Here is a 13,644-nt window from a genome sequence, read left to right as displayed (position 1 = left end):
CCTGGCACAGGTGTTTTTTAACTAGCTGAAAGAGGGCAGGCACCATTTTGGACATATGTAATAGTTGCACCAGCTCACGTTTGCATGCCCAGCAACTAGACAAGAGAAGATACCTGAGTCTGGATGGGGGAACTGACAGGGAACTTGGTGCTCAAGACTGTGGGAGTCTTGTATTCCGAGACTATGAAAACACTGTGAAAATCCCTGTTATGTGGGAGGTTAAAGGGTATGGCTGGGACTTCGGGCAGTCACTGCCGACAGCTGCACGGAATGAGGTCAGGGCTCCCTGATTCCCTGGTGAGGGTCACTGCTGTAGGATCCGTGTACACACCGATGTCTGCAAGGTCTACACAGATCTTTGTGGGGTTCTTGTGGAAGCAGGAATGAAAACTGTATCCACTGGGTCTAGTGACCATGCATTTGTGTATAGGGAAAGGAGATGAGCATGAGAATAGGTTAGTGTGAGAATACACCAACAGACCAGAACAAACCTCCCCTTTGATAAAGAAAAGATTTACCACACCCAACTTTGGTGTCACCTTGGACACTCCCCTCACCCTGGAGCACTGAACAGAGCTCCATGACTACAACCAGCATACACCCCTGGGTATTCACTGAAAAGAACAGATACTCCACTAAGCCACATCTTTATCTTTTATTCAAAAATAAAAGCCATCACAAGGGGGAAAAAACAAGTATCACTCAAAATGCCTAATAAGTGCAGCAACTGGTAAAACCACTATGGAAATCAGTTTGGAGATACCTCAGAACTCTGAATGTAGACCTATACCATATGACCCAGCCATCCCACTCCCGGAATTTACCCAAAGAAAATGAAATCAGCATGTGAAAGAGTTATGTATACTCCTATATTTATTGCAGCTCAATTCACAATAGCTAAGATACGGAATCAACCCAAATGCCTGTCAACTGAAGACTGGATAAAGAAATTAAAGGATGTGCACACATGGAATACTATACAGTGGTAAACAAAATAAATGAAATCCTGTCATTTGCAACAAAATGGCTGAAACTGGACAACATCACACTTGGTGAAATAAGCCAGTCCCAAATGGACAAATACACATTCTCCTGCATCTGTGGTAGCTAATAGAGCACCTAAAAGGGAATCTATAGAAGTGGTATTAACACTTCAAGATGCATTGTTAATGAACAGCCTTTGTCTCAACTGTTGAGGAACATTGTTTTTTTCATACAACTTGTTGAGCTCTTTACTTAGTATAGAGTTAATTGTATGTGTATAAGTTAATTGAAAATATATCTTCAAAAAAGAATGGGAATAGGAGAGGGGGGAAGAGTAGGGCTGGTAGTGTGGGAGAGAGGGTGTGTATAGTGAGAAGAATCACTATGTTCCTAAAGTTGTGTTTATGAAATGCATGAAGTTTGTATACCTTAAATAAAAGGTTTCTAGGAAAACAATGTCTCAATTCTATAAAGTGGTTGTTTAACTGTGGCAGGAAAAAAAAACTGATGAGTAATAAGGGCTCATTGTAATGATCAACAAGGGACAGATGGTTCCCCCACACTCCACAGGAACTCATTCCCCTAACATACTTTCTCAAAACATAGAATTTAAACATCTTGAAAGCTTAAGGAAAATATCTTTTTAGCAAATTTAAATAAAGTTCTCATCCTGGTATGGATGGAGTGTGCTGAAATCTAGTTCTTTTTTTACATAGTAATTAATTCTATTTAAATGATAGACATAGTTCTAAATTTCCAAACCAAGACATTATTAAAGGTAAAGTTTGTGTTGATACCAACCTAAAGAAAGATACCATATATTTTAAAAACAAAGTTTACTATACAGTCAATATAGAAGCAATTAGCACACTGACCAGAATTGCTGGTGGTGGATCATGTCCAGATACCTCCACAAGAATAGTATCATACTTGTCAAAGTTTATGCCTGTCTGATAATGTGCGAAGATGGAATCCTCATCCTCAGGTGGGGGAGGGGGTATGTAGGTCACTTTTGGTCCTTGGAATTTAAATTAGAAACATAATTTACATCATACAGACTAGATGGAAAACTATGAGAATATATAAAAATCGACAAACCAAATTTTAAATACTTGAGAACCTCTTACCATTTATCCCAAATTTTCACTGTTCAAATTTTTTAAAGTCAAGTCTCCATTTAAACATTTTGGGTTATCAGGGGTGGGCATTTGGCACAGCAGTTAAGACACCACTTGGGACACTCTGTATCCTTATTCAGCTGCCTGGGCTGGAGTCCTGGCTCTGCGCCCAATTCCACTTCCTACTAATGTGCACCCTGGAGGCAGCAAGTCATGGCTCAAGTGGTTGAGCCATACAGGAAATGCAGACTGAGATCTAGGCTCTCAATTTAAGGCCTGGTCCAGCATGGCTGTTGTAAGCATTTGAGGAGTGAAGCAGTTGACGGGAGATTGCTCTCTCTCAAATAAATATAAAACTTTTACATTTTACATATTAATATGTAATATATATTCATGTATATCACCCAAATGCTAATATACCTTGAGTGTCACCACTTTCTCCTCCTTCAGCTTCTGCCTTCCAGGAATCTTAAAGGAGATCAAATATATAAATGTTTTTAAGACTGAGAAGTAAAAAAATACTCACTATAAAAACCAAATACTTTATTAAAAGTAAAACTTACTCTTTCCAGAGCCTGTTATTACTTCTTCATTTAAACCTTTATAACCACCTGTTTAAAAAATTACAGTCAGTCAAGACACAAAACTATACACATCTTTACTTTCACTGCTTGTCTTCAAAGACGACATGTTTTAAAAATGGAGGCCGGTGTCGCGGCTCACTAGATAATCCTCCACCTGCGGCGCCAGCACCCCAGGTTCTAGTCCCGGATGGGGTGTCGGTTCTGTCCTGGTTGCTCCTCTTCCAGTCCAGCTCTCTGCTATGGCCTGGGAGTGCAGTGGAGGATGGCCCAAGTGCTTGGGTCCTGTACCCGCATGGGAGACCAGAAGGAAGTACTTGGCTCCTGGCTTTGGATCGGCGCAGCACGCCAGCCGTAGCAGCCATTTGGGGGGTGAACTAACAGAAGGAAGACCTTTCTGTCTCTAACTGCCTGTCAAAAAAAAAAAAAAAAATGGACAGGCCTCTTTAAAGCCTTTTCTTTTTATAAATCATAATTTACATGCTTAGGATGAATAGAATCTTATGCATTTCTAGTTTCCTTAGTATTCAAAATGCTGACTTTATGCAGGTAAGACTTATTTTATATAAGTATTAGCTATTTTTGGTTTAAGCTATTTTATCTCTTTCCTAATCAGCCAAGGACTGTATTTTCTAATAGGAACCAATGATTACCTGTGTTGGGAGGTCTTTAAGACCATTCCCAGGTTCAGTGACCTGCTAGCAGAACAAACAAGACAGTTTCTTCATAATATACATTTTCCAAGAACAATTTAAAGAACTTTCATATGCATGGATTTCAATTTTTTGTACAAATTTAACCTTTAATCGAGTTTCCATTAACTATTTTGAAGTATTTTCATACTCATGGCTATGATTTATTACATGACAGAAGCAGCAGCATAATTAGTTAAAAAAAAAAAAAAAAAAAGGTACATTGGGAAAAGCCCAGAGAAAACCAAGCACAAACTTCCTAGAGTCTTCTCCCACTGGAGTCACACAACTGAGACAACATATGTGAAATGTTATCTATCAAAGAAGCTCATAGATTCAGTATTTAGGGTTTTCATAAGGGGCTAACAATGTATGCATCTTCTGCATGGCACATACTAGAATTCCAGACTCCCAGAAGGGAAGCAAGCATGCATAATAAACCACATTGTCTGTGCAGTTTAAGCACAATGAGTCACTCTTATCAATTAGGTGGTAGGAATCCTTTCCAAATCCAAGAGTTCAGATACCAGCTTTGATGGTTAATCTTACATATCAACTTGACTAGATTAGGGATACTGAGCTGATAAATTATTAACTCTAAGTATGTCTCTGAGGGTATATCCAGAAGAAATTAGCATTTGAATCAGTGCAGTAGGAAGTTTCACCCTTACCCAATGTATACAAGTATGTCCAATCAACTAACGGCTCAGATAGAATGAAAAAAAAGCAGAGGAAAGGAAAATTCTCTCTCTCCTAAAGCTGGAACACACTTCTTCTCCTACTCTAGAAAATAACAATTCCAGCTTCTCTGGCCTTTGGACCCCAGGACTGGACAAAATGCCCCCAGCTCAGTGCTTAGGCCTTTGGCTTTATTCTGAGAGTTATACCATTGGCTGCCCTGGTTCTGGGACCTTTAGACTTAGATGAAGCTGAAGCCATGCTAACAGTTTCCCTAGTTCTTTAGCCTGCAAACGGCCTATCAGGAGACTTCTCAGCCTCCATAATTGCATGAGCCAATTCCCCTGATAAATACCCTCTCATCCATCCGTGCATCTACCAACCTCTCTCCTACTGGTTCTTTTTCTCTGGAGAACCTTGACTAATATACATTAGCCAAGGAACGATCTTGCAGGCAGAATTTTCAGTTTCATTTATTGATGAATTTTAGGTGAACAGCAGTCAGATCTGTTAATTCTTTTCTGTAAACCATCTGACTTTTAAAGAACTAGTCATCTGCAATGCCACTTTTAGGTACTGCATTAGGCTCAAGAGCTAATTAAAGGAGTGGGCATCTAGCCTGGCAGTGAAGACTTCTGCCTTCCTTATGGCAGTACCTGAGTTTGATAGCGGGCTCCTGACTATAGCTTCCTACTCACGCAGACCCTGGAAGATAGCAGTGATGGCTCAAGTAATTGGGTTCTTGCTACCCACATAGAGGAAGATAGCAGTGATGGCTCAAGTAAGTGGGTTCTTGCTACCCACATAGAAGACCCGGACTGAGTTCCTGGCTCCCAGCTCCTGGCCTAGCACAGGGTCACGACAGATATATGGAAAGTGAACCAGTAGATGGAAGTTCTCACTCTCTGTTCCTAATATAGAAATAATTTTTAAAGAGAAAGCTAATTAGATATATCTTTTTATATATGGGCTCTCTATTATTTTTTTTTTTTTTTTGACAGAGTGGACAGTGAGAGAGAGAGAGACAGAGAGAAAGGTCTTCCTTCGCCGTTCGTTCACCCTCCAATGGCCCCCGCGGCCGTCGCACTGCGGCCGGCGCACTGCGCTGATGCGATGGCAGGAGCCAGGTACTTATCCTGGTCTCCCATGGGGTGCAGGGCCCAAGCACTTGGGCCATCCTCCACTGCACTCCCTGGCCACAGCAGAGAGCTGGCCTGGAAGAGGGGTAACCGGGACAGAATCCGGCGCCCCGACCGGGACTAGAACCCGGTGTGCCGGCGCCGCAAGGCGGAGGATTAGCCTAGTGAGCCGCGGCGCCGGCCGCTCTCTATTATCTTATTCTATATGTCCACATCTTGAAATTCTCCTTCACACAGATGTGAGCATCTGTGGAAAATCTGGTTAAACTGGTCTTTGATAAACTTTTCCTACACTGAACAATTCAAGAATCAAGGGTTGAGGTGGAGAGAAGCAGACTGTCACTTTGAACGTTCTCAGACAACTCATGATTGCTGAGAATCTGTTAAATACATCAAACTACTGGTTTACTAGTCAAGCACTGCACATTTTCTGTGATATTCAAGTACTTACACTCTGAAAAAATAATTCAGAGTAAAAAAAATCAAACTCTATTATGATCAAATCGAGCAACTATCCCACACTATAATATGAATTTCCATCTATAAAGTATTCTATTTTACAGTTATTTCATTAAATTTATTTATTAAGGAATTTTAGGTGCTTTTCAGTTTTTTTTTACTAACTATAAATGAAGCTCAGTGAACAACTTTAATAACTTTATACGTATATTTACAAATAAATCTATGGTATATAGATCCTATAACAGAACTGCTAGATCAGAGAGGAAAAAACTTAGAAAAGAGTTTTATGAACTCCCCGAAATCAGTTATGCAAATTATACTCATCACAATGTATAAAAGCAATAAAAATTACCTTTTAACTTCAAATACTAAATTTTAATTACAATAATTCTAATCTCGTATGGGTGAAGCAATCAGAACTTACCTCGACCACTTCCACTGCCACTTCTGCTTGGGTAAGTGTCACCATTACCTATAAGATTGTTTGGCAGACTTAGAGGAAACACAGCTCCCTCAAGTACATAAACCATAGTGTCTGTTTCTATTCAATACAGAGTAATTACTTAAGATTCCTATTCCCTTACCCTTTTAATTATAGATTTAATTTAATTTTTATTTTTATTTTTTTATTTTTTTATTTTTTTTTTTTGACAGACAGAGTGGACAGTGAGAGAGAGAGACAGAGAGAAAGGTCTTCCTTTGCCGTTGGTTCACCCTCCAATGGCCGCCGCGGCCAGCGCGCTGCGGCCAGCGCACCGCGCTGATCCGATGGCAGGAGCCAGGAGCCAGGTGCTTTTCCTGGTCTCCCATGGGGTGCAGGGCCCAAGCACCTGGGCCATCCTCCACTGCACTCCCTGGCCACAGCAGAGGGCTGGCCTGGAAGAGGGGCAACTGGGACAGAATCCAGCGCCCCGACCGGGACTAGAACCCGGTGTGCCGGCGCCGCTAGGCGGAGGATTAGCCTAGTGAGCCGCGGCGCCGGCCTTAGATTTAATTTAAATCTTACCCTCATTTGAACATTTTAACAAGTTTTTAAATTTTCTCCTCAAATCACACAAATTATTTTCCTTAACTCAGACAACTTTGTTTCAGACCAATGAAAGTTTCAATTTCCCTCCTCTAATCAAAAGTATAACTCGCATCTCAAAGTAACTGGTAGATAACAGAAGAAGTAATTCACTGTGCACAAATTTTCTAAGGAAGGAAAATCTATCCATGCATTTTTGTCTACAAAGCAGAAAAAGGCACAAGCCAAACTAGTGTGCTTAAACATATTTATTAGGGTGATTAATCCTAATGCTAAAAGCATATGGGAATGCTTAGTATTTAGCAATAAATTTTATTACTGACCTGTGGCACTTAAGGCTGATCTTCTAGAACCAAAAAAGCCGCCCCTGCGCTGCACCCCTTCATCTTCATTGTTTTCATTATCTTGATTTGTAGAAAATAAAATCAGATGTTACTTTTAAGAAGTGCTTAAATTATTCAATAAGAGAAAAAAATCAAGCTATATTATCACAAGTTAAAAGATTTAAAACAGTTTAACAAAATTTACAATAAGAATTGTTCTAAGTATTGAACAAAGGACTTCTCTACAAATTAGGTCTTTCAATTACAAATTACTTCTTAAATATTCTTGTTTTCTTAAAATTATTTTGTAAATGAAATTACAGTAAATTTCATGCCAAAATATGATATAAGCAAAAATTAAATCTCCAAAAAGCAGCACAATTACTGCTCCCAGAAACTTCACTGGATCTTTTCAACTGCTTATTCTCCAAAATAGCACCTCTTACTCCTGCTGTTACTAAATCAAGCCTAACAGGTCCTGTACAGCAATGTACTAATCTACTTCACACCTATTAAACTATCACTACAAATTTATGTTTTAGCTTCCAAAACTACTAATCTGTGTTCCCCTACTAAGAGACACAAGTATTCCAACAATGACTTCTGAAGACAGTGTCATGACACTAAAGAATGAAGGCTGGAGGCATTTAAAACAGACAGCCACACTGGTGAAGGTAGGTTTTGGGGGATCGGTAGAGCCGTATGAAAGGCCACCTATTTGTAAGGTCAACCAAATTATCAAGGCTCTAAAACACTTAACAGCATAAAATATTACAGAACTGAGTCACATGAACTTCTGAAAAATTCATATATTCCAACCTCACCAACATACAATTACATATGTGTCTAACAAATAATCTTACACACAACAGAGTTAATTTGTATCACCCACCATGCTAAACTATTCTCATATAATCCTAATTAACAGTCTTATCTAATAGATAACTTTTTATATCATTTCCTTAATAGAAAAAGCACACCATTTACAATCCACTACTAACTTGGACTTGCTAGACCAAATCCTGCACGGCAACCTCGGAAACCACCTCTTCCACCTCTTCTGGATGGACCTGAAGATTCTGCATCATTTCCATCTTGATAGCCTATAATATTAAAACACACACACAAAAACAACACAAAACAACAACAACAAAGAAATCTTGGGGACATGGTAAACAAATTTAATTTAAGCCTTGCATAATTCAATGACTAAGTATTTAAGGCATTAACCAGATAATTACTAAAAACACCATGTTTGACCTATAAATGTTCAGCTTTTACTAATGAAAACAAACAGCTACTATTAGGAAAAAAACACTATTTGCTTTGAGAATCAAAACAAAAAGTGACTCAAAGAAAACATGTCACTTGAATAAAACACTGAAAATTGCTGTAACTGCATTATTAAATGGATTTCCACAACCCATGAACGACTCAACAAATCCTAGGCTTATATTTACTCCCAAAGAAAATTCTGAACATCTTACTCAAAGCAGACACCTGTGGGCATACATGTAAGTCTAATTTCCCATTACAAACAGTTCATTTTTAATTTAATTGAAAACCAAAAGTGCATAGAAATGGCTCGATTAAACTTGATTCCACCTAGGACAGAACTAGATCAATTAAAAACCAATATGCCAGGGGCCGGCACTGTGGTGTAGCAGGTAAAGCCACCACCTGCAGTGCCAGCATCCCAAATGGTCACCAGTTAGAGTCCCAGCTGCTTCACTTCCGATCTAGCTCTCTGCTATGGCCTGAGAAGGCAGTGGAAGATGGCCCAACTACTTGAGCCCCTGCACCAGTGTGGGAGACCCAGGAGAAGCTCCTGGCTCCTGGCTTCAGATAGGCGCAGCTCTGGCCATTGCGGCAATTTGGGGAGTAAACCAACAGATGGAAGACACCTCTCTCTCTCTTCCTCTCTCTCCATCTTTCTCTGCCTCTGTCTCTCTGTAACTCTGCCTTTCAAATAAATAAATCTTTAAAAAAAACCAATATGGCAACAAGTCAGGAATTAAGATATTGAAATTGTTTAGTTTATAAACTTGCAACTATTTATACCTAAAGAGAATAACCGAGAAAAGAAATCTACATATGCTGTTTCATGGGAAAAAATATTTTAACAACTTGCTTATGAGACAAAATAAATTCAAAGTAGATTCAGTTATCCATTTATTACCTATATCTTACACTCCTCAAACTGTCAACAATCTCTATCAAGAGTTAGAACCATTATTTTCTTTTTATTTTTTAAGAAATACAGATTTCATTAAGTACAACTCTAGGAATATAGTTATTCTTCCCACATCAGCTTTCCCACACACACTCCCACCCCTCCTCCTCCTCCCTCTCCCCTTGCCAGTCCTATTCTCCATCAACATTCATTTTCAATTAGCTTTGTATAAAGGCCAACTCTATACTAAGTAAAGATTTCAAGGGTTCTGGAAACAGTTGCTCAGTTTACAGATAATCATATGGAATTCTGAAATATTCAGAACCTAATGACAATAAAAATATGACACCAAAACTTATGGAATACAGTAAAGAGCTAACTCTTAGAAGAAATTTTAAAGACTTCATGGAAGGTAGAGTGACACAGAGGAAGAAACAGAAATCCTTCATTGCTGATTCACTGCCCAAATGATTGCAATGGGCAGGGCTGGACTAAGCCAAAGCCAGGGGCTTGCAGCTCCATCTGGGTCTCCTGCCCAAGTACTTCCACTGCTTTCCCAGGCACATGGAGCAGGGTACTGAATCAGCAGCAGAGCAGCCAGGACTCAAAACAATGTTCTCTACTGGGGGTGCTGGTATTATAAGTGGCAGCCTAACCGGCTGTGCTACAATGACTGCCCCATCTCAGAGGACATGTTATAGCATCTAATGGATGTCCATTAGAAAAGAAATATGTGAGCTAAGTGTTCAACTTATGTAATTTTAGAAAGTGTGCAATAGATGGAAATAGGATTGATAGTGACAGAAACACAGTGAAGTGTTCAGTGATTAAAGTGAGTAAAGTTTTACACAGCAAACAATTGAAAAGGTGAGAGATGTAACAGAATATGCAAGCACTTGAAAAATTCATGAAAACTGCCTATTAAGAAAACATACTTTGAAAATTTTTTTGCACCAATATAAGCTTACCCTCTACCTCCCATGGACTTTCTGATGTCCCCTTTATATATTGTGTATGTAAAGTTCAGAAGCAAAAACAATGCATTACTTAAGGATAAACATATATAGTTTGTAAAATAAGAGCAAGGAAATGTAAAGCGATTCAGGATATTAGCTGAGTGGAAGAAAAGAGGCTCAACAAGGAGAGAAAAAGAGCAAACACACTGGAAACGTTTTAGGTTTAAACTGGTTCATGGGTACATAGGTTTTCATTTCATTACATTTTATATGTACGTTTTATGTATTCTTTTGTACCTATGAAAGTAACATTCTTTTAAAAAAAAGAGCCAGAACGTTTATAAAAAAACAAAAAAAGCCCTATTTAGTTAGTTCTTAGATAAGGAATCAAAGTGTTTCTCAGTTCTCAAACAACATGTGTGTGTATGTGTGTGTGCGTGTTTAAGCTTATTATTACTGACTTCAACTTCTATTGTGCTATAATAGGAGAAAAGTCTATGATACAATATTAAGGTATTTTTTAAACTTTTATTTAGTAAATATAAATTTCCAAAGTACAGCTTATGGATTACAATGGCTTCCCCCCCCCCATAACTTACCTCCTACCCACACCCCTCCCATCTCCCACTCCCTCTCCCATTCCATTCACATCAAGATTCATTTTCAATTCTCTATATACAGAAGATCAGTTTAGTATATATTAAGTAAAGATTTCATCGGTTTGCCCCTACACAGAACATAAAGTGTAAAATACTGTTTCAGTACTCGTTATAGCATTAATTCACATTGGACAACACATTAAGGACAGAGATCCTACATGAGAAGTAAGTGCGCAGTGACTCCTGTTGTTGACTTAACAAATTGACACTCTTGTTTATGGTGTCAGTAATCTCCCTAGGCTCTAGTCATGAGCTGCCAAGGCTATGGAAGCCTTTTGAGTTCGCCAGCTCTGATCTTATTTAGACAATATCATAGTCAAAGTGGAAGTTGTCTCCTCCCTTCAGAGAAAGGTACCTCCTTCTTGGATGGCCCTGTTCTTTCCACTGGGATCTCACTCGCAGAGATCTTTCATTTAGGTCTTTTCCAGAGTGTCTTGGCTTTCCATGCCTAAAATACACTCATGGGCTCTTCAGCCAGATCTGAATGCCTTAAGGGCTGATTCTGAAGCCAGAGTGCTGTTTAGGACATCTGCCATTCTATGAGTCTGCTGTGTATCCTGCTTCCCATGTTGGAGCATTCTCTCCCTTTTTCATTCTATCAGTATTAGCAGACACTAGTCTTGTTTATGTGATCCCTTTGACTCTTAGACCTATCAGCATGATCAATTGTGAACTGAAATTGATCACTTGGACGAGGGAGATGGCATTGGTACATGCCACCTTGGTGGGATTGTATTGGAATCCCCTGGCAGATTTCTAATGCCACCATTTGGGGCAAGTCCGATTGAGCATGTCCCAAATTGTACATCTCCTCCCTCTCTTATTCCCACTCATATATATTTTTTTGACAGGCAGAGTGGACAGTGAGATAGAGAGACAAAGAGAAAGGTCTTCCTTTGCCGTTGGTTCACCCTCCAATGGCTGCCGCGGCCAGTGCAACGCGCTGATCTGATGGCAGGAGCCAGGTGCTTCTCCTGATCTCCCATAGGGTGCAGGGCAGAAGCACTTAGGCCATCCTCCATGGCATTCCTGGGCCACAGCAGAGAGCTGGCCTGGAAGAGGGGCTACTGGGACAGAATCCGGCACCCCGACCAGGACTAGAACCCAGTGTGCCGGCGCTGCAAGGCAGAGGATTAGCCTAGTGAGCCGCGGCGCCGGCCCCCACTCTTACATTTAACAGGGATCACATTTCAGTTAAATTTAAACACCTAAGAATAATTGTGTGTTGATTACAGAGTTCAACCAATAGTATTAACTAGAACAAAAAATACTAAAAGGGATAAAGTATTACATTGTACATCAACAGTCAGGACAAGGGCTGATCAAGTCACTGTTTCTCATAGTGTCCATTTCACTTCAACAGGTTTCCCCTTTGGTGCTCGGTTAGTTGTCACCGGTCAGGGAGAACATATGATATCTGTCCCTTTGGGACTGGCTTAATTCACTCAGTATGATGTGTTCCAGATTCCTCCATTTTGTTGCAAATAACTGGATTTCGTTGTTTCTTACTGCGGTATAGTATTCTATGGAATATATGTCCCATAATTTCTTTATCCAGTCTACTGTTGATGGACATTTGGGTTGGTTCCAGGTCTTAGCTATTGTGAATTGAGCTGCAATAAACATTAAGGTGCAGACAGATTTTTGTTTGCCAATTTAATTTCATTTGAGTAAATTCCAAGGAGTGGGATGGCTGGGTTGAATGGCAGGGTTATATTCAGGTTTCTGAGGAATCTCCAGACTGACTTCCATAGTGGCTTGACCAGTTTGCATTCCCACCAACAGTGGGCTAGTGTCCCTTTTTCCCCACATCCTCACCAGCATCTGTTGTTGGTAGATTTCTGAATGTGAGCCATTCTAACCAGGGTGAGGTGAAACCTCATTGTGGTTTTGATTTACATTTCCCTGATTGCTAGTGACCTTGAACATTTTTTCATGTGCCTGTTGGCCATTTGGATTTCCTCTTTTGAAAAATGTCTATTGAGGTCCTTGGCTCATCTCTTAAGTGGGTTGTTTTGATGTTGTGGAGTTTCTTAATCTCTTTGTAGATTTTGGTTATTAACCCTTTATATGATGCATAGTTTGCAAATATTTTTTCCCATTCTGTTGGTTGTCTCTTCACTTTCCTGTTTCTTTTGCAGTACAGAAAGTTCTCAATTTGATGCAATCCCAATAGTTAATTTTGGCTTTGACTGCCTGTGCTTCTGGGGTCTTTTCCAAGAAGTATTTGCCTATGCCAATATCTTGAAGGGTTTCTCCAATGTTCTCTAATAATTTGATGGTGTCAGGTCATAGACTTAGGTCTTTAATCCATGTTGAGTGGATTTTTGTGTAAGGTGAAAGGTAGGGGTCTTGCTTCATGATTCTGCACATGGAAATCCAATTTTCCCAGCACCATTTATTGAATAGACTGTCCTTACTCCAGGGATTGGTTTTGGATCCTTGATCAAATATAAGTTGGCTGTAGATGTTTGGATTGATTTCTGGTGTTTCTATTCTGTTCCATTGGTCTACCCATCTGTTTATGTACCAGTATCATGCTGTTTTGATAACAACTGCCCTGTAGTAGGTCCTGAAATCTGGTATTGTGATGCCTCCAGCTTTGTTTTTGTTGTACAAGATTGCTTTAGCTATTTGAGGTCTCTTGCGTCTCCATATGAATTTCAGCATCATTTTTTCCAGATCTGAGAAGAGTGTCTTTGGTATTTTGATTGGTATTGCACTGAATTTATAAATTGCTTTTGGGAGTATGGACTTTTTGATGATATTGATTCTTGCAATCCCTGAGCATGGAAGTTTTTTCCATTTTTTTGGTATCCTCTTCTATTTCTTTAAGATTTTGTAATTTTCAT

The 13,644-nt window shown here is 39.5% G+C and overlaps 1 protein-coding gene across 10 annotated transcripts in view; it reads right to left on the bottom strand.

Moving 5' to 3' along the window:
- Window positions 1-13,644, bottom strand: part of DDX4 (DEAD-box helicase 4) — a 113,460-nt gene that overhangs the window by 37,292 nt on the left and 62,524 nt on the right. For 5 of the 10 annotated variants that reach the window (XM_002714040.5, XM_070056905.1, XM_070056904.1 and 2 more), the window contains 6 exons: window positions 8,006-8,107; window positions 7,005-7,085; window positions 6,079-6,126; window positions 2,666-2,713; window positions 2,523-2,570; window positions 1,860-2,002 (listed from right to left, as the gene is read on the bottom strand). In XM_002714040.5, the coding sequence (XP_002714086.2) occupies window positions 1,860-2,002; window positions 2,523-2,570; window positions 2,666-2,713; window positions 6,079-6,126; window positions 7,005-7,085; window positions 8,006-8,107 (470 nt within the window). The remainder of the gene's footprint in view (window positions 1-1,859; window positions 2,003-2,522; window positions 2,571-2,665; window positions 2,714-6,078; window positions 6,127-7,004; window positions 7,086-8,005; window positions 8,108-13,644) is intronic. The other 5 variants (XM_070056906.1, XM_070056909.1, XM_070056903.1 and 2 more) reach the window with 4 other exon arrangements.

This window comes from Oryctolagus cuniculus, chromosome 14, assembly GCF_964237555.1.
Source record: "Oryctolagus cuniculus chromosome 14, mOryCun1.1, whole genome shotgun sequence".
NCBI lineage: Eukaryota > Metazoa > Chordata > Mammalia > Lagomorpha > Leporidae > Oryctolagus > Oryctolagus cuniculus.
Note: the sequence above shows the minus strand (reverse complement) of the source record. Positions and strands in the feature narration are given on the sequence as shown.